At 48.8% G+C, this 27626-nt stretch overlaps 1 protein-coding gene across 3 annotated transcripts; it reads right to left on the reverse strand.

Annotated features, from left to right (window-relative positions):
- Positions 1–26912, reverse strand: CABP1 (calcium binding protein 1). Of its 3 annotated transcripts, XM_054220057.1 has the most exons (7): positions 13682–13836; positions 8806–8982; positions 5175–5205; positions 4347–4490; positions 2965–3074; positions 2415–2562; positions 1–603 (listed from the first exon to the last, which is right to left on the reverse strand). In XM_054220057.1, the coding sequence occupies exons 1-7, from the start codon at positions 13724–13726 to the stop codon at positions 578–580; spliced, it is 681 nt and encodes a 226-aa protein (XP_054076032.1). In that variant the 5' UTR covers positions 13727–13836; the 3' UTR covers positions 1–577. The 3 variants fall into 3 exon arrangements, with proteins under 3 accessions (XP_054076032.1, XP_054076031.1, XP_054076034.1); XM_054220056.1 differs by lacking the exons at positions 8806–8982; positions 13682–13836 and adding an exon at positions 26307–26912; XM_054220059.1 differs by lacking the exon at positions 8806–8982.
- Between the last annotated feature and the right edge of the window lie 714 nt (positions 26913–27626).

Here is a 27626-nt window from a genome sequence, read left to right on the forward strand (position 1 = left end):
CGCTTTCCCCCCACAAGACATGTATTTGAATTTACTCTTGGTAAACATAACCACAGGAGATGCGAATATGTGCCGGGGAAGCATAAATAACTCCACACAGGTAGACACACACACACAGAGACAGCAAACACAGACACGGTTCACCAAGGGAAACCAAGAAGTGCAGAGCACGCCCTGAGGCTGCCACCGGTCCCAATGGCTTTGCTCTCATCCACCAAGCCAAGAGGATTTCTCCTGCTTTTGCTTTGCAGCAGCTGGTGGGAGAATAAAGCTGGGGAGGAGGAGTCTAAAGTTGCAAATATGTCATGAAAGTATCATGACAAGTCCTGGCTCTACAGTTTCCTGCAATCATCTTCAAGGAATGGTTCCAGTTGTAGGAAGATGCAAGTCTTTCACAGTGTGAAAGGGTGGAGGGGCATGGGGACCACCACGAGGGAGGAGCAGCAGGTCATCTTGCAACGTCCCAATTGCAGCCAGCCGATAAACCTTCATGTGGGAACATCGGGGCTAGATGCTCCACCTAGGTCCTCTTTTGCCCTCTCTAAGGTGCTGATTCTTCTTTAGCTGAGAATTATCTTCAGCGGGACATCATGCGAACAAACTCTGCAACCAACAAGAAAAGACAGCCCTGAAGCAGAAGGCATCCACGGTCCCCAGCCCAGCATTCCCTGGAGATAGCATGCAGCCAGGGTGAAACGGAGAGTCCGCACACTGCCAGCAGGTCTGTGCCACTCCGTGACCGGCCCTGGAGGGCTCACACAAAACAGACTTTAGTCCTTGCATTAGATATGGTGATATGATCCCACCAGCAGGTCAATTCATTGCCTCGGACTCCTTCCCAGTCAGCGTACAGTCTTGTGTGCACAAGCAACTCCTTGTGAGACACTACGGCAAGTGTGGTCTCCCTTCACTGTAACTTCAGGGAACCTTGATTTATAGTCTTGGGAACACAGTATGATTTCTTAATACGCTTGTCACTTCACAGAGACACCAGTGTGGGAAAGCACTAGTGTTTTGGGAGGTACCAGGATTTTTGTAGAGAAAAGTTTACTTCGATGGACTTCTTGTTTTTAAAGATACAAGTTAACTGTAAGGATACCCTGGATTTATTTCTTCACCTCTCTGCAGCTTGTGAAGTCAATTACAATTGTTCAAATTGAGTGTAAATGCCATCAAATATAAATGTGTTTTCATTCTGCACTTGAATTGCCAAAGAACTAATAACTCTGCAAAGAGGAGGGCAGTGGAAATTACCCCCTTGACTTCTCCTTTTCCGTTGATGGAGCTGTCCTTTGACAACTAAAGCAGTAACTCACAGAGAAAATGATACTGGGATAGCATTTCATGTACTTTAGCTAACATAATTTCGCTGTAGGAAACAAGAAGAGCTACTGTCATGTAATCAGCCAGTGCATTAGAACAACTGCAGCTACCAGATACTTTCTAGAGAGACACTTCTAGGTTTTTTTCACATTTTCCAAGCCCTCAGAAGCTTCAGTAATCCTGAGGACTGAGACTCCTTGTCATGCAGGAGACCCAGGAATGCCTCTGAGCCAAAAAAATTACATCAGTTTTATTTTAATTCTGTAGATCCTGTGCTTCACCCCTACTGCAAAGGGACATCTGTATTTGCACTAGGACAAGAAGCAGCCTGCCATGCTCTCACACCTTCCAGCTCTTATATCCGCTTATCTGTCTGATATCGACTGCTTCCCTTGCCAGAAACCCTGAGCTCTATTAATATTGCTCTTGCCATGGCTAATGGCTAGGATAGTAGCCTAACCACTCTTATTTTTCCGAGTCCTTCTGGCATGAAAAGTGTGAGAAGAAATGAATTATCTCTAGGATTTAACATGACACTTCTAGATCTGCATCTGCATAGATATCTGCAGTCCTAGTGAGCACATCTGGCATGTGACTGTCTTCTGGCATAAAGGCACAGAAACAAATTCCCTATAAACCCAGATAACAATGTGAGCCAGAGGAAATGGTAGGTGCAATGCATTCTCCAAAGTAATCCAGCCTCCTCAAAGCTCTTGCAATAAATATAATAGAAAGGAAACTGCCCCATAAAAAGAGGGCTGGCATAGCACGTGTGCACCAGAATCTGCTTCTCTGTGACAGGGCATATTTCTTACCATGCTAGAGTTATGGAGAGAGACTCAAATGAAACTGAGATGCAGCAAGAGATGATACACAAATGAACACTTCAGCTGAGGAATTTCGCATGTGGGACAATATTCTCCATTTTCCTCAGCTGACTAGGAAAAAACCCCGTGTCCTGTTTGCTTTTTTCTCCATACTTCAGATAATTGGGCCCCGAGCATGCAAATCTTCCCTTCTGCGTCCACCTCTGAGCTGAAACTCTGACTCATACCAGAGCAGATGGACAGGGAGCGTTCATCCCTTCTCACCTTCAAAATCAACACGCCCATCTCCATTCAGATCCACATCCCGGATGATCTCTTCAATATCCCGATGGCCCACCTGCTGCCCTAGAAGCTTCTTCATGGCTTCTCGCAGCTCACTGGTGCTGATCTCCCCATCACCATTGGTGTCAAACTGCAAGTACATGAAAAATACCAGCAGGGGAAATACAGTTAATGGAAATGGATCTTGCTCTGGGTTGGATTGTGTATTGTCCTGCTCCTGAGTGCCTGTATTTTTCCTGTATTCCTTTTGAGTCCCTGCTTTTCCTCCTTTGTGTGCCTTTTAGATCCAGTCTGTCTTTTCTCCTCAGAAACCCCTCATAACTGCTGTGTCTGCATCAGCTTTCCTCTTCCTTGCCTCAAGGGTTCCCTTATCTTAGTGACTTTTTCTGCTCCTCCCTTGTTTCATGCCTGGCTTCTCTGTCTTCCACTGTGCTGCTCTCTCCTCCTCCTCTTCTTTTCCCCAGTGGGTCTTCTCTCTTTCCTGTGTCCTGTTGCTCACCTCTCTGGGGGGCACGCAGTAGGGACCACTCACCTCTCTGAAGGCATCGCGGAGCTCTTTAACACCAATCATGTCTGCAGTTTCTGCTAGCAGCTTTGGTCCCATCAGCTCAACAAAGTCTTCAAAATCCACATGGCCACCCACTTAGGACAAGACAAAAGATCATGTGTAAGAACTCCATACAGTAGCCAAGCCCAACACTCACTTTGGACTTCTGTGTGCCCCAGAGAGGGCTTGGTTCTGCAGGAAGGAAAGCACAGAAGGTGCAGGACAGTGGAAGGAAAAGCAGAGGTAGTTTTACACTGTCTTTGTATTTTCTGGACTGTGGGCTAGGTGGAATGAGCCCAAGTTATTCCATCCTAGGCTGCCATGGACTGTCACATCCTTATGGCATCACGTACTAGGCATTAGAGGCTTGATCATTCTAGTGCTTATAGCAACCCTCTGCTGTGCCCGTGCAAAAGGGTATGGCAAGGGCACAGCATGATGTTCCTGCATGGCCTGCGTAGTGCCCTGCAGCAGTGGTGGAGTCTTGCTCCATGGGCAGTGGCTAATGTACGTCCAACAGTTTATTCATTGTATTAGTCCTTTTTCTCGTTTGTCCCCTATCTGAAAGCTGGCAGTAACACTCTGAAATTTCTAAGCACTTGTGTGCCAGCGTTATCAGCTGCTTTTGTGTATGACTGGTTCTGTATGTCACAATTGTTTTCCTTCCCTTGACCAAGTAGCTTGTCCTTTTTACATGATCACGTGTCAGAAATAACATGCACTAAATATCCTTTTTCCCACTTGGCTGAGGGTAATACCCTGCACTGCCACAGACAAGAGGCAACAAAAAATGATGGTGAAAGACAAGGGGCACAAACACAGTGAATCAGAAGCGTTTGTCACATTTTTCCATGACTCCAGCAGATGCCCCCATCTGACACTGACAGCACAGCTCACTCGCAGCCCATCCCCAGGCACACAGCAGATCCATGAACACCCACCACAGAGTGAAGAGCCCATCTATCACCCATTCTGACCAAAGCACCTCCATCTTCCCAGGCTCTTTCTTCAGTCTGACACCATCTGACAACAGCTTCAATATGAGAACATCCACAACCTGTGCACCAATGTCTAACTGCCCACATTAAGGATAGTTTTATACCTGGCAGCATAAGCACAAAGGACATCCCTTCCACACACTGTTCCCATACAGCACAGTCCACACAGTCCCTCTGATAAGCAAGAAACAAAGGCATCGACTCTTAAGGACCACAAACAGGAGAGATGATAGGGAGCGAAAACGAGAACCAAAAAAAGAAGGGGGAAAATTCCAAAGGAAAAAAGACAGCGGGAGACTGAGAGAGCAGGAGGCAACAATGCAGGGCACAGCAGCAACAGCGAGGTACAGCTAGGTGGACATTACTCACGGTTCATGTTGATCTGCTGGGAGAGCTCTATTAGCTCCATCTCAGTAGGCATGTAGCCCATGGTTCTCATGCAGTTCCCCAGGTCCCTGCAGTTAATAAACCCATCCTTGTCTTTATCAAACTCCTTAAAGGCTTCTCTTAATTCTGTGGAAGTGGATCCAAAAGAGAACAATATTGTCAGTGACAGCTCAAAATACCTTTTTCCAAGAAACCTCCCCAGAATCAGCAGCACTTTATGAGGCCAGACTCCCTAAGATACTCCCTATTTTCCAGCAGATCTCCCTGCAAAGAGGCAATGACTGGAGCAATGTTAAGCTCTTCTATCAGCTGCACTGCTGACCCATTCCTTACAGGAGAGCTTACTTGGACTACACGTGTCACGAACTGATCATTCCTAAGCTGCACTCCCTGAAGAAAGTGGAAGCAGTACGTTTTCCCAACTTTTACCCCTGCACTATATTATATAGTACTCGTAGGGATTAGCAGATAAAATAGCTTTCCTGCAGCCATACTATTGTATCTTGCTCTATGACATTTTCTGTGGGAGCTGGGGTGGACAGTGGTTCCCTGACAGCTAATATCCCATTACTTTACTTATTCTCACATCCTGAAGAAGCTGGAATTGATGCAAATTCCTTCACAGTCAGCACTTTTGTAGTTTTACATATTATTTATTTCTGCTTGGGATTGCCAGGAATTATTCCAGTAACTGTCTCCATTGATTTGCCCCAAATTATTTTACCCCACAGGGGCCAACCTGGAAGGGCCAGCCAGTAGCTTTTCACTGGGCAGAGAGAAAGGTGATACAGAAGGAGCGACAAATTTTACCTTCAATTTCTTCCGGACGCAGTTCTCTATCCTGCAAAGAGAGAACATACTATGTTCAAGCTTGACACAGACATAGTTTCAGAATAGCACTTGTTGGTACAAACAGTTCTGGGACAAGCCAGAAAGTGAGAGAAGAAACAAGAAGGTGATGACATGTTTAATACCGTCTACCTAGCAAGGCCTCCCAGCAATCCTCCCCAACGAGAGGCATGTTAGCCCGTATGCTTCCCTGTGGAAGGGGGATGACAGGTGCTCCCCCAAAATAGAAGAGACCTGGGCCAGCACAGCCATACGTGTGGCCTCCTCATCTGATGATTCTATGACCACCTTAATGAAGCTCCTACATCATTCCCCAGCACTAAGTCCTGGAGCAGAGACTGGTCCTGCAGCAGCTATGATCTCCTCTAGAGCTCTGATTGTATTTCCTACCGCAGCTTCCACTGAAACAACCGGATCAAAACAGCTGGAAGCAGTCCCTGTAACCAGCAGGTCTATACCATCATGTGCTTGGATCGCTGCTTGATCCCTGTCCTTCTGGCAGGACAGGGACAGCCATGAGCTCTCTTACAGCCAACATTCTAGTGCCATCTCCTATAATCAGTCCCCACAAAAAGGTAGGAACTTCCCCCTTCCCCCCAGCCTCAACTCCATATACAAGCATTTTGAAACCAGGCATGAAGGCAGACACACAACATATACATCATCAAGGTCATCTACAAACAAAACAGGACAAGGATTCACCATGTTCAGGAAACACTGCAACTTCAAACATCCAATCTGAATTTCTTGGAAGAAGGGGGAGGATATAAAAGAGCATAGGAAAATTCCAACACTGCACCAGGAAGAAGAGATGAGCACGGAAATGCACTGCTTTCTGGTTTAAATGCCCTTTCTAATTCCTCTTATGGCTCCCAGGCAAATCCAAAACATCTGAGAATTTGGAAACACAGAAACGCCATCTCTTTTGTCGTCTCACTCTTGGCTTTTCCCCTCAACTGTGAGGACTTTCTCCTTGCCTTCCAGGTGTCCTCCAGCCTCACCACACATCCCTGGAGACAGTGCCCTTGATCAGTTTGAGAAGGATGATCCTTTGCTATTCAACCACAGGCTCCTCTGGAAACTAATGGTGGCTGCTCAGAGTGCACAGCAAACTAGGACACACACTGGTTTACGTCTGTGCAGAAGTGGGCTGTGCCAGAGAAATGACCAGCTTGCCACTCATAACCTTCCCAGAGGCATCTCTGTGCTGGATGGAACTGTCGGAGCACGCTGGCTCTGCCATTTCATCCTTCACAGACCTGGTATTTTCAAACATGTCATCCCATTTGTTCTGCTTTCATCAACACCAAGTAATAAAACAATTCAAACTCCTTAGACCGGATGCAGGAAGCATTATTGCCCTCCTGCCTTAGATAAAATAGCAGATAAAAACCACCCATGATCAATACCAACACCTTGTGCACCTCACTCCAGAGTTCACAAACAGTAATGCCCGGAGATACTGCTGTGTGCCAATAGCCGGCTTGGCACGGCAGCAGATGCAGAGGTTTGATTACCACCACCACGGTGCGAAGGGTGCCGTGACACACCCGCGGTAACCGCTGTCATGTGAGAGTGGCTGGGGTAGGACCTAGGCCATCCTCCAGCACAGTCGTCACAAGACCATCCTCCTCCTTGCTCACTGAAGACCACGTGGCAACCGACATGACTGACACATGTCAGAAATGGGGGCTTCAGCACCAGCTCTAATTTTGCACACCAAGGCATTTGCGTTTGCAGGGCTCTGAGCATATCTTTGCACATGCAGATTCTACCATCAGAGAGCCACAGACTGCGAATGCAAAAGGAGGGGGAGGGTTTGTGTCCCTCCAAAAATCTGACTCAAGCGATAACTAACGTCATGAAGAGGTTTTCTGTTTTAAATTTGAAAGAAGATCCCTAAAATGATAAAGGAGGAAAATTGCTTGGGAAGAAAGGGTCTGAATCACTCTAAAACTTTTGGAGAACACATGGAAAGAGGAATAAAGCTGTTCAGAGAGTCTGGATCCTAGATATGAGCAGAGGTGACCCTCAGAGAGTCCATTATACGTAATGGTCTTACCCTTGTTTATGTCTGTTCTATGCACAATAAATCCTGTTGGTCTAGAGAGTCAGTAAAAGTAAAGCTTTTTATCAGATGCACTTATTCTACATCAGGGTAGTTAGAGACATCGCTAATCCTATTTTGTAGACTTCTTAGGGTACCGTGATTTTTCAGGGTCTAAACAGGATGGATCCTGTCCAGCTGTGAGCCTTGCACTAGGGAGCTGGACCTACCTCCTATGACAGGTAGCTCTGTGCACGCCAGCATGTGTGCTTGCGTGAGAAAATTATGTTTTGTGTTTTAGTGAACTGGCACAAGGAATATGTGATCACTTGGTGGCTGAAGGTTAGGAAGAACAAAAGCCCTTCGATCAATAACAACAAATAATGGCTCTTTTTTGGGTTGTTCGTTGAAGAAGCGGTTTCAGAAATAAGGATCTAGGTGTCTCCTGCAGCTGTGGATAACATATCGACGCATAAGTAAGACAGAGATTTCTTACAGCGGCAAGAAAGCTCTGACTCTCAGGTAACTGGGGTGAACTTTGTTTCACCAGAAGAATAAGGGTGAATTCACGGGGTGAATATCTGACAGACAATGCACATATTCACTCATACGTATCCATAAAAAGTGTGTTAATCCTATGTTTGTGTATGTCTTTAAATTCATGTTATTGTAGAAATCAAATGTTTATGTGCAAAAACATGTTTTACTTCTTGTAAACATACAATACCGGGGTGCATATTTATGTATATGTAACATGTGCAGGTGTATACATTTGAATTTACATACAAATATTTTTATTTTTTGAATATAAATTCATATATTAGATGCATATGAACACATAGTTACAAACAGGTGCGAATAATGGATGGATGTGTTTTTGCTATTTATCTGTGTGTGTACGGGTAATAGCATTTGGTAGTCTGGCACTATTTGCAAATATGAGGACAGACTGATGTTCTTTGGTTTATTTGGCTGGGACTGCTGCAGTGTCAGGCTGTGTATGATAGTGTATAAGAGATTGTGTTTGGGTATCTGTGAGGAGGCAGATGCATGCTTATTTCTGCTGGTAATAGAGTGCCTAATGTGAGCTGATAGGAACAATATCAAATATGGGCATCTCTGTGGGACAGCTTGTTCCCAATACAGATGCCCCGATTTGCATTTAAGTGGCTATTTAAGCCTTAAATGCTAATCCGAGCCTCTGGGAATGAGATGTGGATGTCTTGCTGGAATAACACCTTTGAACACTGGACTCCTCCTGAGTCCATACGATTATGCCTACTTGACTGCAGGCTTGGATCTATCTTCCATAGCTACATTTTTAGAATCCTCCTTTCTCGGTGTTTAGGCTCAGGGATATCTCTGCACATCCTTCGGGTTAGACATTTGCCTGTGATTGTATTTGCACTTGGAGCTGGAGCCAGGATGCTCAAGACCCAGGGCTGGGGGATACACAGCTCCACACAGATGGAGCATGCGGGCAGCTCCGCACCCCCGGCTCGTGTCCATGTGCGTGTCTTGCCCGGCTGGGTATAACTTACGTACAGGCTGCCTGTTTTCTGCGAAGCCCTTCCTCAGGAAGATGCATGCTGGCCCCAGCAGGTTGTGCATGACGGCGCAGTTCTGGGCCAGCACCATGAGCGGACCCTGGTACTCGCAAGACGACGGCCCCTCTTCGCTCGTCTGGACAGCCTTATAGCACGTCTTCTCCTCATGGCGGATCTTCCCAGCCAACCAGCAGCAAGCAAACAACACAACAGAGGATGTTACCTCCCCATCTCGCCCAGCCGTTCCTCTGAAGTTTTACTGAACCGCCTCGCAGGGACATTATTACTAAATTTCCTTCATCTGGTCCACACTGCGTCCCCCCCCCACCCTGGGTCTATTAGGATTTGTACAGAAGCAGTAAGTCCAGGAGTTCACTTTCAAAAGCTGATAGAAGTACAACCAACCAGGAGAATTTCGCTTTGAAATTACATCAAACTCTCAGCACTGCTCACATCTACCCAGACACAGACAAAAGGGCCGCGCTTCCGCTATCAGCCCCACAGTTAAGGATCCCTTGAATGATCTGCAAAGGACGAGTACACCCCAACCTAACAGTACGTGTGCCAGCCTGTGCTGAGGGTGAAGCTGCTGGCAGAGCCATGTGGCCAGGGCATCCCCAGGAGACCAGGCAGAGCCTGCACAAAGACCCTGCGTTAGGCTCTGCGTTACATTTCAGCAACACAGCATCACACGCTTTATAATATTATTAGAAGGCCATTTACAGCATCAGGTGGCTTTGCCAACCGCAGGCTCACACTCCCCGTGCCACTTCTAATTTAGTTACATCCTCAGGGTCTCAGGCAGTTACTGCACTGCCCTCTTCTAATCACTGACAGTCCCAAAGTGGAGATCAGCCACGGGCACAACATTTTTGTCTGTTTGCATTTGCACATTTTCCTAAGTGCACACGTCCTGCTAAGCTCAGGCTCCAGAACAGAATCCAGCACTGGATTTTATAAGGAGGCACTGCTTTCCTTTTATAGAAATGCATTTCCCTGGCTCTGCAAGAAAACTCTTATCCTGATATTCCCATGCAGCTATAAAAAGCCAGCACAACCCACAGGACCCTTGGTTTTATAGAATAAACATTAATCATACATCAGATTCTTCTTCAGGAATGATTCTACTTTTACAGCCGGTGTTCCCAGGGGTGATCAGAGAAGCTCTGTCAATTGTCATTGTCTCTATTAACCCCTTCCTTAAAGCCTGAGGTGCTTTTTCAGGCTAAAAGACCAGATACGCACACACACCCCGTTCATACTTGTCCGAGTCTATTGTATCTACTTGCTGTGTCTGCCATGTGCTATTATATTGCACACATGGTTTGTAGTTTGCATTTCTGTACACAGTCTTACACCAATCTGCTCATGTATAATGTCATGTGAATATCAAGCATCAAAACAAAAACAACTCAAAAGGCAAGCCATGGAGAAAGAATATGATGAAGCAGAAAAGCATTTTCGTTGCAGTCATGGATGAGGAAAAAATCTGCCTCTGATTAAATCTGACACATAAGACACTTGTCCTTAAAAACCTAAAAGATGAGCATCCGTCCACAAATGGCATATTACTAGCTCAGCTAAATGTCAAGGCATCTGTGTTGAACGGCACAACTTCGTGATATCAGTGCAATGTATTTTCAAAATCATCAGCTTTATTTCTTGGCACATTTTTCAGTTTAATATACCAAATAATATGAATCACTTAAAATAGCCCCTATCAGTTCTGTGTTTAATTCCAGTGAAGCCACGTGAAAGATCGAAGGCCTCACAGCCCCTAATCCTTGTTTTCTGACCCTTCCAGTCAACAGAGTTTATTACCAAGCCACAGAGCAGTACCACAGAATGGTCCTCCCATTATTTTCCTGTGCAGGTAGAGATTGTCAGTTTGATGAAACAATTGCCAAGAGCCACCGAGGATCCTGACCAGACAACCCGCTGCAGTGCCAGGATAACAAGGTGCATGGCTTAGCAACACCCCAACAGGGGATCCCTGCCCTGCTCTGCTGCTGCAGGCATTCCATGTTCCCTCTGCCAGCAGCTCCCCAGGTTTCTCCTGCAAGTATCCCCATAAGTTCCCTCCACCACGTTCCTACATCCTGGCAGAGCTGGGAAGGGAGCTATGATACGTGTACAGGGCAAAGCAACATCAGTCTCCTGTTAAAGGGGAAACAGCAGTGTGCACGATGAGAAAAATGCAAGGACAGGACTGGGGAGCTCAGGCTTTCCCTGTCCCTTCCCTTCCCTGAGCAAAGCACCACTACTCTTCCGGGCTGAGTCCAGCCCTTGGCTGTGTCAAACCAGCAAATTGTGGAGAGGGAAGAGACCGGGATGATTTAGAGATGGCCGTAGTGATGGTGAAGGGCTGCAAAGCAAGAGACCTGGACGACAAAGCTTTTCCTTTCTGCGCAGCAGAAGCGCAACAGGATTCACCTCATTTTCCTGCCTGCGTGTCAGAGGGACTTTGAAGAGTGGCAAGCCCAGAAGGGCCTCTTCATCCCACCTGCAGTTCATCTTGGAGGGAAAGGCAGCCAGGCTGACTGCTGGGATCACTGGAGGGACACTACGACAGTGGGAAAGTGAAGCTGCCAACAACAGACGTTGTGCGGACAAAGCCTGAGCACTGCCACCAAAACAGGCAAGATACCCCTGTGTCATCCAGTCCCAGACCAAGCCAGCTGGTGCCTGGGAGAGAATCCCAAATTTCGTGTTGAAATCATGTATTCAAGAGATCGGTCTGTCACCCAAGAGCAGCTTTCGCACATGTTGTCTACAGTCCCTCCTCTTTACCATTTCAGCAAAATGAGTTTGCCCAAGGTAAAATCTGAAGAAAAAAGACCGGGATCACAAAACAGCCAAGTGAAGTTGTGCAACGTTAAGACTGATCTGCAAAGTCTCCACTATAATCATGCGTGTTGTGATCAAAAGAATAGCAGAGCCCCAGGACCTGTCAGGATGAGTGCCCGAGTCCTTAATTCATGGATAGCTGGAGCACGTCTGAGAAATTCTCTAATTCAGCTTTGCAACTTTATTTAGTCCTGCTATCTAAGGCCCTCTAACCAGGCACAAAGTGCATTATTCGAAGCAGCTTTTAGGAATGAAAGCATAAATTACCTAAAAGACTGACGACACAGAGCTTATAAGTTCTTGAATCCATTTTGATTCAAGCAGCCTGGCCACACGTCAGAATTTAATTGCAATCGCCTTGATCATGTTGAGCACAGCTGCAGCCTTTTATTGTAAATTGGAGGCAACCTACAAGCAACCAAGTTGGTTTTTCGTATGTGCAACATTTGGGTAAACCTCAACTACTCCTGCCTCTCCCTGAAGGTCACCCTGACCTAGGGACTGGTCTCGGCACTGTCTAACCGCTTGGTGATGAATTCCCTCCTCATGTATCCCAGCTCCCCCACAGCAGCACTGTGCCATTACTGGCTTTGTTTACAGCAGCCAAGATAACAAGCAAACTGTGTTTCTACACAGAAGAGGCAAATCTCTGGCCAGAAGAAACTCCCTGCTAGGGAGGTCCTCTCCCCAACAGCTCCCTCCCAGAGGAGCCTTCCCGGGTGGCAAAGTCTCCTGGGTGGAGCATCCTGATGGCAGTGGCATTTCACTATTGGCAAGGTCTCCACAGAGGTAGCTCCTCACTGCAATACTTCGGATGCTTAGCATAACTTTTTCATTTACGAGGAGTGAATTGCATAGCTTTTTGCTGAGTTATTAGATTTGCAGCAATGCTAAGTGAGAACCGTGCGGCTGACAGGTACACAGTGCTCCAAGACACTGACATCAGTCAAACAAGAAATATTTCTGGGGCATGTCATTCCCATTTCAATCTAGTCCCTAACAGCAGGATCGTTCCTGAATCTAATTCATCCTGGGATCACTGTAAAACCTCAGCACAGAGCAGACCGCGGGGTGAAGCCTAACAGATACACATGATAGCTCGCAGATGAAGTCCAGCTGGGCCCAGGCATATAGACACACATGGGCCGTGCTGACATGTCACATGATGCACAAACATGGAGCCAGGGCCCAGTGTGTCCACTCACAAACAGAGGCATGGACAAACAGATCTCAGAGAAAAACATGCTTCTGTACCCAAACACATACCAACAAAACCAGATGTGTGCATACGCAAGGATGGATATACATAAAACACACGCATGACTACATACAGACTTCCGTGAGGACATCCACTAGCAGGTATACACACACACAGAGCGTCACACAAGCAGAGATATGTGTGTGATGCACACAAATTCCCCCCCTTTACACTCACAACAAACATTGCACGTCTGCTCATGCACCTTAGGATGCACACGTAGAGACATAAGGAGCTAAGAACACACACATACTTGAGATGGGCTCATTAGGTGTGCATATTCTTACACACCAACAGGAACACGTACGGACACACGCCCGTTCACATGTACACAAATATATGTCCCTAAAGAAATGACACACATGACTTAAACTCGTGCAGATACCTCTCAACTGAAGTGCACACACATGCACAAACTCACCAATATACACAGACTTTAAGATGCCCCTACAGAAGACGTGCGCCAGCATACTGAGCACAAGCTTGCACGTAGCCAGAGGACAGCACACACGCAGAGCAGGACACAAGCCTACTCCTGTGCATGCGTATGTGCACATTTATTTACACACTTTTTGGCTCTCAGCATCCCGGGCTCTAATGGCTGCACTTGCATGAGCAGCTCTTACAAAAAAAGTCTGGTGAAGCGAGCTGAACCCTTCATACACATCTCTCTGTTTCTCCCACCTCCCATTCCCATCTGCCCACGACGTCACCCGTCCCAAGAAGCAGGGCTGGAAATGCACAATGCACTTTGATTCAGGGAACATACCTTTTTTGAGAGGTTTCTCAGTGGAGACTTCACACAGTTGCCCATAATAAGTAGAGTCTGCCTTTCCGGTGGACTTGGTTATAAAGGAACTGAAGCAATTGATCCCATTAAAGGTATTCCTTGGGAGCAACGCAAGAAAGGCAGCGCCAGGCAAATCCAAACAGCTACTGGCTGCTGGGGCTTCCCTCTTCAGGGAGCTTTTTCTCTCTCTGCCTCTCTCTCTCCGTGTTTTTACTTTATGTTCACTTTCTTGAAGAGATGAAGCAGGAAGGAGAGGGAGGGGAGAGAAACAGACAGAAAGAGAGGGAGAGAGAGGGAGAGAGAGAGTGAGAAGGGGAGAGAGAGGGAGGCGGATGTATAATCTACATCAGATTAATGTTCAAATCCCTCCCACCCCCCTCAATCTGCAGGCAAGATTGTTTCACTCATGGGAGAGGGCTGATTCAGGGAGAATTAAAACAGAGCGGTACCGCAAGAAGTGATTTCGGTGATGAGTTCAGTGAATCCAGCTAGTTTGGGTCCACGCAGCCTCTGAACATCGCATCTCTACCCACCCCCCTTCTAACTCCTCTCAGCTTTTCAATCACCAAAGAGCTAGGCTGGCCAGAAGGCAATCCACTTAGGGGCTTGGAGCAGAGTCCAGAGCTCATTTTGGAGCAGAAATGGACCATTTATCTGGGTGGGACCTGTTTCAGCTTATAAATACCAGCAGACCTAGAAGTCCCTCATTCTTTTCCTACCATGGTGGAAGCAAGCCTGAAGGCAGCGGTCCAGGGACCCTAAAACACTCTCAGCCTCAGGACAGTAATTTTTAACCACAAGGGAGAGACCTTGAGCCAGTCTTGCGGTAAAGTTTTTCCAGCTTTCTGCAAGTAGAAATCGACTCGTGGTTTACCTGCACAAGTCTGCTAAAGATGGGCTCACACCTGAATCCTAAATCTGAACAGCTCCAGGCGAGATAATGTGAAGCAAAGAATTTGAACCGTCCAAGTCCTGAAATAAATAAGAGGCTCCCAAACCCAAAGCCAGCTCCGAACTCTGGACTTTAGGCATGTTGTGGTAACAGGATAACCTCTGAAAGAAAAGGGATGAGTCCCCAGCACATTTTCCTCTGATCTCAGGCTGAGCACAAGAGCATGCAGCCTGAAAAGAGATTTAAATTGCATAAAAAACTCACCATCACAGGCAACAGGATCTGAACAGGATAGTGAATGTACCCTTAGATATGAAGCCACCACCACTGCAGCTCCACAGTGATAAGAAGCCACAGCATGAAGAGCTACCTCCTTCAAGAACTGTGAAGACCAAGATGACGCTGATCCTACACCCTGTCTATGCAGCAGGTTGGTTGGACACTCAGGTGCTCCGCTGAAAGATTTCACAACTTTCTTTGAGAGTGCAGTTCCAAACAAAAGGCTCTACAAAGACCTAACCCATGGGCTGAGTATTTGCACCACATGTTTTTTTGTGCAGGAGCCAAGGACTCACTCTCCTGGCAGCTCTAGGGCTGTAGGACAGAGAAGGATGAACTATCAATGTCACAACAAAGCAGGGATTTCTCTGCTTCCACCCTGATGATGCTGTGGCAAATTAAGTATGGCTGTAAGGTGAATCAACAGTTACTTTAGAGCTTAGAGGCTTCTTCCACCTGAGGAGATGAGTTTAGGAGTCCAGTCATGACTAGAGTCAACAGCTTCTCCAGTTCCAGTCACAGCCATAAGTGCACGACCATGCAGGATGGTGTTTCTTGCTCTTCCTTGTATTAACCACTTCCCAAGAGTGCAGGCAGGGAAGCAGCTTCCTCTCAGATCCCCTCAATGCTTTCTTCACTACATGGCCTGGGAAGGAGCTGCACAAAGGTCCACAGGCCCTCCAAAGCAAGAAGCTGCAGTAGCAGATACTGGAAGACATCTTTTATACCCAGCTCAGACTGAGAGATGAACAGAGTGGATGGGAAAGCTCTGGTCTGGAAGACCTCCATAGCAGAGCCCACCCATGGTGGGCTGGGAAGCAAAAATGTTCCTCAGATGAGCCTGTCTCCTGCTGTCACAGTTTGAGGACCCCTGACGCTAGGGAAATATACAGTCACTCCTCTGGGGCTGTGCCAGCCCTGGGCCTCGCAGAGGAGGACTTTGCAGGAGGATGACAAAACTCCCAGCTCCTCTCAAGGCTGCCATCTTTAGCTCTATTTCTCTTTCTCCTCTTAAAGCAGCTAATGGGAGGTTGATCTACCCTCAGACAAAGTGCCGGTCATTAATAATGTCCTCTGTCAGCTGGAGCCATTCCCTGGGCTCCTTGTTTATTGACGAAGTGCTTGTCTCCCTTGAGCAGAAGCTGCCACACAGAGAGCAAGGCGCCTGGGCTCCTTCCCGAGACAAATGACTTCAATTCCAGAGCAGAGAGAAGAGAGAACTGCCTCCCTCCTGCTAATGAATCTTCCCCTGACAGACAGCATGGAGGCCAGGAACACCCTGCAATTGAGAAGTGCCCATCTCCTGCATCCTCCCAGAGAGAGGGAGTGGAGCAAGGGAGTCAGGCATCTCCTGCCAGGAGAATCCATCACAGCCCCCAGACTGCCACGGGACAGCTTTGGAAGACAGGCATTAAGTGTGCCTTACTGAGCTTTAAAAGCCTCTCAACAGCAATTGAGGTGGTCATCCCCTAAATACTAGCTTGTACCAGAGCATTCAGAGCCAGCCACCATGGCATGCTGCTGCGTTTGCCTGCTCTCCTGCTTTTCTTCCCCGCAGCTGTAGGGAACGTGCAGGGCAGGGTGAGAGGGCTGAGACCTGCTGCCAGGTTTGGCAGGGAGTTCACAATCCAGGAAGGGAAGAGGTGATGGGAGCCCACTTGCACCAGGTTTGCAGCACAATCACAGTCCTTTGACTCTGCAAGAACTCTGTCAGAGCAGCAAGGGGCCCAAGAAACGCAATCGTAAACAATTCTCTTATCTCCTTATTTATCCCGAATCTCTTAAGAGCAATTGGGCAGCACATCACAATCTAGCAGACAGACCCTGCTGACCTCTGAGGAAGAAAATCACTCTCTACATTGGGATCCTGTTCCCATCACCACCACGAGCAGCTTAGAGACAGGCAGGAAAGTGGAGTTGGCAGAAAGGTCATTAGAAGATTAGGTTAGAAGGAACATATTTTCTCCCTTCCTCCAACTGAGGCTGCTGTAAGAGAACAGGATGCTGAGAATAAGTGTGTCAAAAACATTTGTGTGTAGGTGCTGATCTGTGGGTATGCCTATATCTGGGGTAGTCAGGGTGCGTGTGGGAGGGCTGCACATGCATGTATACTGGTTTTCCCACACTGTTCTTTGTGGCAATCACACTGTTCTTTTAAGGTCTGGGGCTCTGTTGTAAACTTTCTAAAAATCGGTAGGAACTTTGTGAAATGCAAGTCTTGCCTATGTGCCCGCATCCCTTCCTCTTCCCTGAGGTCCAAAGTGGAGAGCAGAGACCTCAGTGGACGTGGTTTGGCACAAAGCAAGGTCTCAGCTCACAGGAAAGAAGCGTTTGGCACATTGACTGACCTAAACACACAGCAGGGAGGGGGCTGGGTGACTTGGCGTTGAACAGGGAGTGATTTAGGTGGTTTAATATGTCTGGATTCTTTAAAAAGCAGCAGTGCTGTGCTTCGGGCTGGTACCTTTGGCAGAAATGCTCACTCCATAGGAAAATGTTGGATCCCACCATAGCTAATCACTTGGCAGCTGCCAGAAACTTTATCCAGTGGCAGCAAATATCCAACCACCACAACAGGAAGAACAAAAGTCAATCCAAACTTGGGATTGCTTATCAGTCTGCAGCTTTGCTTAGCAAAAATTTCCAGTGGAAGTATAGATTTGTACAGGAAGACTATTCAGATGCCAGGCCCGTTCCAGTGCATGGTCTTTCACTTGCTGGAACACTATATCAGATGGTTGTTCTCAACACAACACAAACACTGCAACAGGGCAACGTCAGTAGGCAGGGGGTTAATCTCTGAGGGGAGAACATAGTAAAGCAGGGAAAACTCATTCCTAGCATCTTTTCTCTGAAGACCATAGTTTTACTTAAGAACTCATTGCATGCCTTGAAGATTTAGTATTTTTAAATACACCACCTTATTTAATTTATCCTGAAAGGGCAAGAATTTTTGGTCTGTTTTTTCCTATCACAGAGTGGAGAGTGCACTATTGATTAGTAGCTTTCAAATCCGCTCCCAACCACCCTTTAGCTGGTGGTTATAGATCTGTATTTTACAAGAAACAACCCGATCTTGTTTACTGGATGACCTCAGATGAGCCTAAGCATTTGGAATTGTTAATATCTTCCCTTGCCAGTGCTGTTGAGGGCCTTGCTTTAAAGCTCCCGACTTCTGGAACATGCACTGGCACTCTGAACTTCTGCAACTGACTTCGCTCTCTTCTTCTGTGTCAGGCTCCCAAGTGCTTTTGCTGCATATCGAGTTGTGTCTTCTAACCTCAAATGAACCTTGGATGGTTCCATATTCCAGTCAGACAACTACAGGTCCATCTCAAGGGGAGGCACCAGCAGGTACCGGTGGATGCGGTCCAGATCCTCATCTGGGGGGAGGAATATTTCTCCAGAGAGTTTGGGAACTTTCTTTGCTGTCAGCTGTTCCAGGAGGAAAGTGTTGCTGACTCATGCTGTGCATAATATTCTCCTCCATTAGAGCAATTGGATCATATTCAATCACAAACAACAGAAAGGTTATTAAAAAGATCAAGGATATTTTCCATCCCTCTCAAGGTAACAAAAGCCTGGACTGTCAACTTCTGTTTAGAACAGCTTTGACTGTAATTAGCTAGATTTATTCTGAGTTAGATGAAAAGAGATGGGACTGTGCCATCTCCTGACACCTTCCATGCAGATCTGGTCCACGTATTTTGCACTAGCCCAACTTCCAAGAACCTGCACAGGAGATGCGTTGGCCAGAGCACAAGCTTTCTGCTTTCAAGATCATCAACGGGCTACAAAAAGACAAGCACAAGCTTGACAGCCCAGAAGCTGCTGACAATTTGCCACGTATACACAGTACAAAGATTGTTTAAAACAAACCTTACGTGGTCCCTTCCCTTTGCTCAGGAATATGAGAATTGCGAATCACTCTCTGTCCATCTGGGACTACAGCAAAAGCCGCTCATTCTGCCCTGGCTCCCTCCCTGCTTTCAAAGTAAAAGGGACAGAGGGTCAGTATTTGGCCAGCACACTGAGGTGCTACAAAAAGCATGGCTGATTATTAGGTGAGCAGAGGCCTGGGAACCAGTACTAACCAAATGCTCCAAACCAACCCTGCAGCATTGCACGAGACACGCTACCGTAAAACCAAGGTCTGCCTCACTTCTATTTTGAGTAAGGATCTAACAGCACCTTTAGAAGGATCAAACTGTGTATCCCAGTATGAGATCTCTGGCTATATCTCAACACAGCTGGTCACAAACTACCTAAACCCTTTTTGCGTCATTTCAGCAGAATGCGGGGGGTTGCTGGTGGTTTTCTACTTCCTGCCTTCAGCCTTGTGACATGATGCTTCACAATGTTACACAGTTGCCTGTTTCCTTCCAAGAGCAGAGAATGTATTTCATCTCTGTGTGGGATGAAGCAATGCTGTATATTCTTTCCAAAGATGGTTGCAAGTTGCAAAGTACTCTAGGGGAGGAATGGGTAGAAGAAATATTCGAATATTGCTAATGACTTCATTCATAGATAGTGTTGAGTTCATGGTCTTATGCTGGTGCAGAAAGCTACTAAAAACCTAAATTTGACCATATGAGCTATGATAGCTGTTTGTCTTTATTTCTAAGCAGGGCATTTGATTGAAATTGGAGGATTACTCAAGTTCATGGGCACTGCTGTTGCTCTCTAAGGTCACAGGAATGTCAGAGGATTATTGAAAGGCAGCCCAAAGTTAGCTAGGCATCTTTTACTGGATGCACACCACACAGCTGCTTGTTATTGGAAATCAATACCACTCATGGACTCATCAGGGAAAAACAGTTACTGAAGCTGTGATGCTACAAAGAACCACAGCTAATTCAGCTGACAAACCCGCAGCCCAGCCACTACATCTAAAGCTAAACTCTTCCCTGACACTTTGTTCAAACCCAATATTGCATGAAACAAAAATCAAAGCAGTACAGGTTGATGGAATGCACAGTGGACTAATTTAAATTATGATTAATTTATTACTGAAAGATTTTCTTCTCTCAAAAGATAAGCTGAATCTAACCAGAAGGTTTGTGTATTTCAGTGCATTAGATCATGCTGCTGTATATTTCATGAACGGAATATTTAATGAATGTTCTTTTAGCTTGGTTTTATTTTGACGTCTTTCCACATCCTTTTAAAACAGATTTGTTTAAAAAGTAAATCACTGACAAAGATTAATGTTTGCTGGCAGACCCACTGCAGGCAGGAAGCTTATCCATTGCTCCTCAGTGATTCTGTACGTCTGGCTCCCATCCCTCAAGCTCTTCACATGCAATAAATGTGATAAATTTTCCTCCAAGCCGAGCAAGGGGGGAGCTGAGTGGATGTGCTCAAGTGGAACAATGTTTATCTGTGTTTGTGCATTTATCCATGTCTGTGTCCGTTACATATAGAAAACACATGAAACGTACCTTGGAAGGTATGGCGAGTGTCAGCAGGCAGGGATGTATGCGTACATCGGTCATTTTAAGCACAGGAATGCATATGCATGTACAGAGGTGGTTGCATAGGCACACAGAAGATTTAGCAGAGGCTGTTCGCGTACAGGCTGTGTGTATACAGACAAGACGTTTATACGAAGTCTCTTTATGTCAGGCTACATGCATGGACATGGGCTGTGCCAACACATGCAGGGATGGAAGCACAGAGGCCGTACGAGCCCCACGCAGGTAGCCAGACCCCTGCGAATACACGCCTGGAAATCAGCAGAACGACCGGACCGGCTCTTCCCTACATCACGGCAACCACGGGGCTCTCCCCGGGTCTGACACACTCACCGGGCGGCCCGGGGATCGGCGGCCCGGGCACGTCCAGTGTGCCCAGGGCGCACCGGCCGGGGCCGCGCAGCGCCGCCCGCAGCAGGGGGCGCGCTGGGGCCGCCGAGCGCGGCGGGACGGGACAGGGACAGGGACGGGGACGGGGACGGGGACGGGGACCATCAGGCGGAGCCGCTGCTGTTCCGGGGCAGCCCCGCGGCGAAGAGAAGGGCTGTGAAGGGCCGCCCCAGCAGCCGGCCGGGCACGGCAGCAGCACCGCCGGCTGCAGGAGCGTCCCCTGCGGCCCCGGGGACACCCTTCCCTCTCCGCGCCCTTTGAGGACCCCTTTGGGGACGGAACAGGCCTTCAGAGGTACCGTAAAAGAAGAGGAAAAGTCGGGGGAGGATACGGTGCTGCTTCTGTGTTTTTTTTCCTTCCCAACCTGTGCACCCACGCTCCGTACCAGCAAGCTAAGACTATGTAATGGGATCAGCATCACTACGGCGGTTGGTCATTTTGAGCCAGAAGTCTGTTCACCCCAAATTACTGTGCTGATTTAACATTGTAAATGAATAGCTGTTAGAGACTGTTCTCAGTTTGCCACCAGCCCTGGCACGCCACTGTTTCACCTGCCTTACAGCACAGTACAACCCCACACACCAGCACCTGCCAACCCAGAGCTTCCACCTTCACCTTTGCCATCCCACAGTGTGACACCCACAAGTTTCCATTGCTGGCATCACTGCTCCAGCACAGCCCAACGCACTGCAGCCTCCCTCACCAATACACAGGGGCAACTGAAAACTTCTCTTACTGAGCCATTAACCCCTCTCCCTCGACTGAGCTGGCCAGGGCTCCCCAGCTCTCTGCTGGTGGAGCTCCAAACATGGTCCTGACGCAGTGACTGCTCTTGGGCAAAACTCCCATCAGAATCAGCTGAGCCAAAGCCATTGGAGGGAACAAGGTCATCCTGCGGATGAGGAGACCAGAAGGGTGAGGGGCTGGACAAGGCACTTTTTCTCTACCCGCTCCTGGCTGGTTTAGAGCAGAATGTTCTTGATACCTGCTTCCCACACAGGCAGCCTGGGGACACATCCTGCCCCAACACAGGGCCACTTCTGTCATCCTGGTTTGCTCCAAGGCTCATTAAAGACCTGTTGAGATGAACTAAAGCCCACAAGTAAAGGAAGATGGAGCAGGACAAGAAAAGGAAAATTACACAGGAAATGCAGAAAGACTCCTTCCCTATTTTAATGATAATGTGGACGCTGACATTAAAGCAGGAATGGGAGACGGTGCAGATAGGAGAGGTTTTTAACTCCCTGTACAAATAGAAATACAAAAGCCCCTTTGGCCACAGTGCTAACAGCAGAAGCCTGTAAATATTTAATGATTCTCTACAGCATTGTTTGACCCCTCTGATCCCCACGCTACCAGAGGCAATTGACAGAAAACTGTTGGGGAATCACTTCACTGAAAAATTTAACAGTCAGCCAGGGTGTGAAAGCTAAACGGCTCTGAAAACGGTCAGGTCTCACATGGCAGGATCGCTTGCAAATTAATATTGCATAGCAAAGGTCCGGAAAAAGCTCTTCTTAAAGGTGCCAGCTAGGCTAACACTGTGGCACATGAGGAATGAAGCGAGGAGAAGCGGCAGGTTTCTGTGCCGCAGTACCCATACCGCGCTGTGCCGGAGCCCAGTGCCAAGCTGCCACTGTACCGTAGGTACTGCTGCTGCATCTCTGCTGCCCCAGGAATCCTGCTGTCACAAAACTGTTGCATTGTGGTCCCTGCTGCCACCGCACTGCTGTCCCAGTCTGTCCTGCTGTTGCTGCTGTTGTCACAATAAACTCTGTCCTACTGCCAGGCTGCCACCTCACCGCCATCCCAGCTGCTGAGGGATCACTGCTCCTCTGCTGTTATGGACGTGCAACTGCTCAATACGACACTGTTGATGAACTGTGTCCTGTAGCCACACTATCGGTGCTATTGGACCATCATGCTATACTGCTCTGCAGGGGTGACAGCATGCTCCTTTTTGCTCCGTGACACTCCTTCGCCACTTGGCCACTCCAACACTGTCCTGCTACTAGGCCAAAATTATATGAAATGCCCTCCCCACGCTCACCTTTCTTGCCACTTTCCCACTTCGCTGCATTATCACACATGCATCCCTTGCCAATTACACCCGCGAGTCACTGCACTGCTCTCACACTGCACCGAGCTATCGCCGCTGCAGGGCCACTTTAAAACACGGCTGCCCCGCTATCACACACATCGTGTAGCCAGCCCATACTCACACTGCACTTCTGTCACCATGTCAGTCTGTGGCGTTGCCCTCATGCTAACTCACAGCTGCACTTCCAGAACTGCGGCACGGTGGTAACATCTCACTCACTGCTTTCTGGTACAATGGGATGTTGCTGTCAGATCAGCACAGCGCTTTGCTAACATCACACCAGAAGTAATCACTGCTGTACAGACTAGCTCTCTTCTGGAATATTGTATTACTACATCATTAGACTGTTAAACTCTTCTGTCAGGCTACAACAGTACACAATTATCACACCCATGCACTGCCAAACTCCTACCGCATGGCACCAGTATCACGTCTCTGTTCTGCCACAGGATTGCGTTACCACACCACCACGTTGTCGGTGCTGTGCGGCACTGTGCGCTAACCCGGTATAAACTCCACAGCAGAGTGCTTTTCTGCAGCTGCCTCACCGATCCAGTGTGCAAACATGTCATTAGACTAAGATGACATCCTGGCTTATACTAATACATCATTACACTACTCTACATTTGTTAATTCATGTACCACTCAATTACAAAATGGTAAAATGCCCTAAAAGGGTATTATTGCTTTATCATATTAGAACACCACTGCACCAATATAGCATGAGCCTAATTAATAAAATATCACTGCATCCTGTATCCTGGCAGTATCTTAGCATTCTCCTGGAGTACACACCCACAGTGCACTATATTGCTGTGCCGGTTATATAAACACGGCACTTCTGCCTTCACTCCGTCTTTTTTTCTGCACAGCTACAGATCTGTCTCCCTCAGACACAGCCCTGTAGTCCTGGGCTGCTCCTTTTTGCTGTTACTGCAATAATGACATCCTCTGTGAAGTCATCCCTGCAATCTTTTCTGCGTATCTGGTTGTACCACTGTGGTGTCTGCATCTGCGACCACATCACTGCACCACTGTGGAACAACAGGGTGATGTTCCACATCTCTAGAGCTGGGACAAGATATACTGGTGCCGCTGGACCACAGTGCTCTGCTGCTGCAGATATGCATCACTGTGCTCCTCTCCTTCTACGTACTGCAAAATTACTGTTTTAACTGTTTCACAGTGGGTTGTGTGGGCTGGAGAGAAGTTCTCGTATTAAATAAATTGTCTGCTGAGCTGTTGCTCTCTACTAATTACAATGTGGAGCAGACTGGCGTTACAGAACCTGCAGCCTTATACTGCAATCCTGAACATTTCTGTACCTGTGACCCTGCCTCAGCAACTTGGGCTCTTGCAGGTTTAAGTCCTTGCCTGTCTCAAAACATTACTCACATTTTTACACAATGCGTAGCATTTGTTTCTTCACTCACAGAAACAAAATTTCCGTCATTCAGTTCCATGACAGAATTTCCACAGTTCTTATCCTTGGGCCTTTATTCATCCCAGGATTTTGATATTACTACAAAAAAATCTTCACATCTCTCTTCCTGTAGCCAGCTCTTTGTGTATCCCGCATTATAATTCCCCTTCTTGTATCCACAAATCCCCTGTACCAGCCCACTCCTAAAGGCAGTCCTAAAATCTCCACTAGATGGTCATTCTCTCATAGTTGCTTCAAACAAAGCAAGTGAGAGATGAATACAGAGAGAAATGGGAATAAATAATATGCTCTAAAAGAAAGATGCTGGTTTTTGTTTATAAGCACTGGTGCAATGTACCCAGTGAAAGGATGAAAACTAGAATTGTAACTGTCTCTTTTCTACAAGGGGCATTGTTCAATACTGTGCAATTAATTCTTGCTAAGTTTACAGCTTGCAGAAGTGTCATGACACTGGAATGCAAGCAGCAAAGCAGGTAAAATAAAGATGCCATTCAGATAAGGACTGAGTTCAAAAGCAGAGAGCTTTCTGTGAGTGGGAGCCCTGGCATGGATTTGTTTGTATTTCTGACACTTTGGGGACATACAGCTCCATACACTTAAAATCTGTTCTCAGATACATCTTCACTTTCCTCAGAACTACAGGGACAGCACAAGTCAGAGCTGAGCCCACAGATTTCAAAGCCTGGTGTCAGAATATTGCTTTTTGTAACCTGGTTGAGCACTAAGCCGCTCACCCGGCCCTTCCTTATTGCTACTACAAAATTTTAATCTAGACTTCTGCTACACCATTGGCACAGGGAGGGTAATACTCATTATGAGTTAAACACAACCGTAACATTCCTAAATAGCAGACTGTCAGTGAGGATGCAAAATCGTTGAGGAAAACAGATGTGCTTCGATTTGTCTCTGGAGAAGTCAAGATGAACAGAAGTAGACCATGTTTCCTGACACCAGATTAAACAGATACGGGTGTATCACCTCCTTCCACACAGTTACAAAAATTCTTTTCATTCTCTCCATAACCTTGATTTAAATGGGCACCCTGCAAAGCTTCCCAAACCCGCTTTAAAAAAAAACAAAACAAAAAAAAAATGACAACAAACCCCACAAATCATAATTCTGGTTTAATCGATCACTTCCAGGGCTGGAACTTAGCCGCCCAGGCTACTGGCTTATACCTATAATTGTGCTTCTGGGAGATTGCAGTTACATTAATCTTCCTGGAGATTACATCTCCCAGTAACATCCGTAAATGGCTCTAAAAGAAAATTTTGAGCCAGTCTCCCTCTGCCTTTTCATTTCTAGAGGGTAGCCGTGTTGGGTAATTTCACTACCAGAAACAGCTAAAAGCGACAGCTTTGTACTGAAAGAGCTTGCAAACACCGAAAGCATCTGTTCCATCCTAACATAGTGACTGGGAAGGCTTCAGAATTGGGTCAGGATTTTTTTTGTCGTTCTCCCCACTACCTTCTCCTGACAGCTTCTGCCATCAGAAATGATTCATATGCTGATTGTACAGAAATGTACCATAAGGAGATGTAAACAAATACAGCAAAGCAAGGCGGGGAGCCAGAAAGATGGAATCTAATAAGTAAATACATTTTTAAAATCCGCTTCTCTGACTCTCACCCTCAGCAGGCAGAGCCACAACTTCCCCCGGCGACAGTGAAAGCACCGGCGCTTCCCCCGCCAGCACCACCGAGAGCGCCCTCCGCAGCGCCCGGCGGGGCGGGCGGGCGGCCGGGGGCTGCGGGCGGCTCCGACCCGCATCCGCGCCCTCTCCCCGCCGCAGAGCCCTCGTCGGTGCCGGTGCCGACCCCGCAGCGCCCCAGCGGTGCCGCATCGCCGGGAGAAGTTGGGCAGGGGCGGCCAGGAAGCAGTGCATTTACAGCTGCGGGCTGCGCCCAGAGGCGTGGGGGGCTCCGGGACGAGGAGCCGAAGGTCCGAGAGCGGGCAGGAGGAGGGGGCGCGGAGGGCTGGCAGGCAGGAAGGAGGCGGGGGGCGAGAGCCGCTTTGCCCCTTACCTGGCCAAAGACCGAGCTGAGCATGGGGTGCAGCTGGTGGAAAAGGGGGTCCGCTTCCACCGACCGATCGCTGCCGCTGGACTTGGTGGAGTACTTGCTGCTGGATTTGGACAGAGGTGAAGCGCCTTCCGAGAGCTTCAGGGACTCTCTGCTGGACCTCTGCCTGTGACTGAAGAAAAAGTCCTCGTCTGCCTCCTCCCCATCCCTGTCTGAGAGCTGATGCTGATCCTGGGGATGACCGTGGCTGGCGTGCGGCGGGAGGTGGTGGTGGTGGTGTCTGGATGTCCGCGCCGGCTCCTTGCCGCTGCCTCTCCTTGGACCTCCTTCCGCCGGCTCCAGCTGGCTCTCCCCCCGTCCATGTGACAGCTTCCCCGCGCCCCTTACTCCGTCCTCCCGGGCGCCCGGGTGGCAGAGCGGCCTGCGGGCACTAGGCTCCCCGGGGAGCGGCTCCTGGCTCTGCTCCCTCCCCGCCTGCCCGCCTTGTCCTCTGCCGTCCCGGGCGCGGCTGCCGCGGGGCTGGGGCTGGGCGCCCGCCGCCCTCCGGCTCCCCGCCGCCTTCAGCAGCGAAGTGCGGGACTCGCTCTTCGCCATGGAGGAGCCGCTCATCGCGGGGCCGCTAGAGCCGCATCCCCGGCCGGGCGGAGCGCTGCCGCTGCGGGCAGGGCTGCGGCGCGCCGCTCACGGCATGTCCTGCGGAGACCCGCTTAAATCCCGCACCGCGGCCCATGTGACAGCGCAGACAAAGGCCGCGGAAGGGGCGCTCCGGCGGGGGCTGGCGGGTACGGTCCCCCCACCGGGGCTCCCCCCCTTGCCGCCGCCTCTCCAGGTGAGCCGGGGCCTCCCCCCGCCGGGGGCCGGCCCAGGCCGGGGCGCGCCGGCAGCGAAGCGGCGCCGCCGAGGGGGTGCGGGCGGCGGCGGCGGGCGGCGCTCCCGCAGCGCGGCGGGCGGGCAGGGCCCGGCGGCCCCGGGCACGGCGGGGAGGGGGGGACCGCGGGGCCGCAGACCCCCAGCGCGGCGGCGGGCCGGGGTCGCGGGAGCATCGCCCCCGGCGGCGGCGGCGGGGTCCCGGGGGAGAGGCGTGACCCCCGGGGCTCCCGCGTCTCCCGGGAAGGATGTGAGTGCCTGCGAGGGCAGAGCTTGGGAAAGCGAGCGCCCCTGCCCCGCGGGGTGACCCCCACGCGTGTCCCTCGGAAGGTCCCTCCACGCCGGCAGCGGGAGCCGGCCCGCTGTGGGCACTGGGGCCCACTGGAGCGCTCCGCCTGGGTGCTCAGCCTACCGAAACGGGACCGGGGTGGATATCGGCGCTATAGGTCAGTACCT

The sequence above is a fragment of the Rissa tridactyla genome, chromosome 13 (assembly GCF_028500815.1).
Source record: "Rissa tridactyla isolate bRisTri1 chromosome 13, bRisTri1.patW.cur.20221130, whole genome shotgun sequence".
In the NCBI taxonomy this organism is placed as follows: Eukaryota; Metazoa; Chordata; class Aves; order Charadriiformes; family Laridae; genus Rissa; species Rissa tridactyla.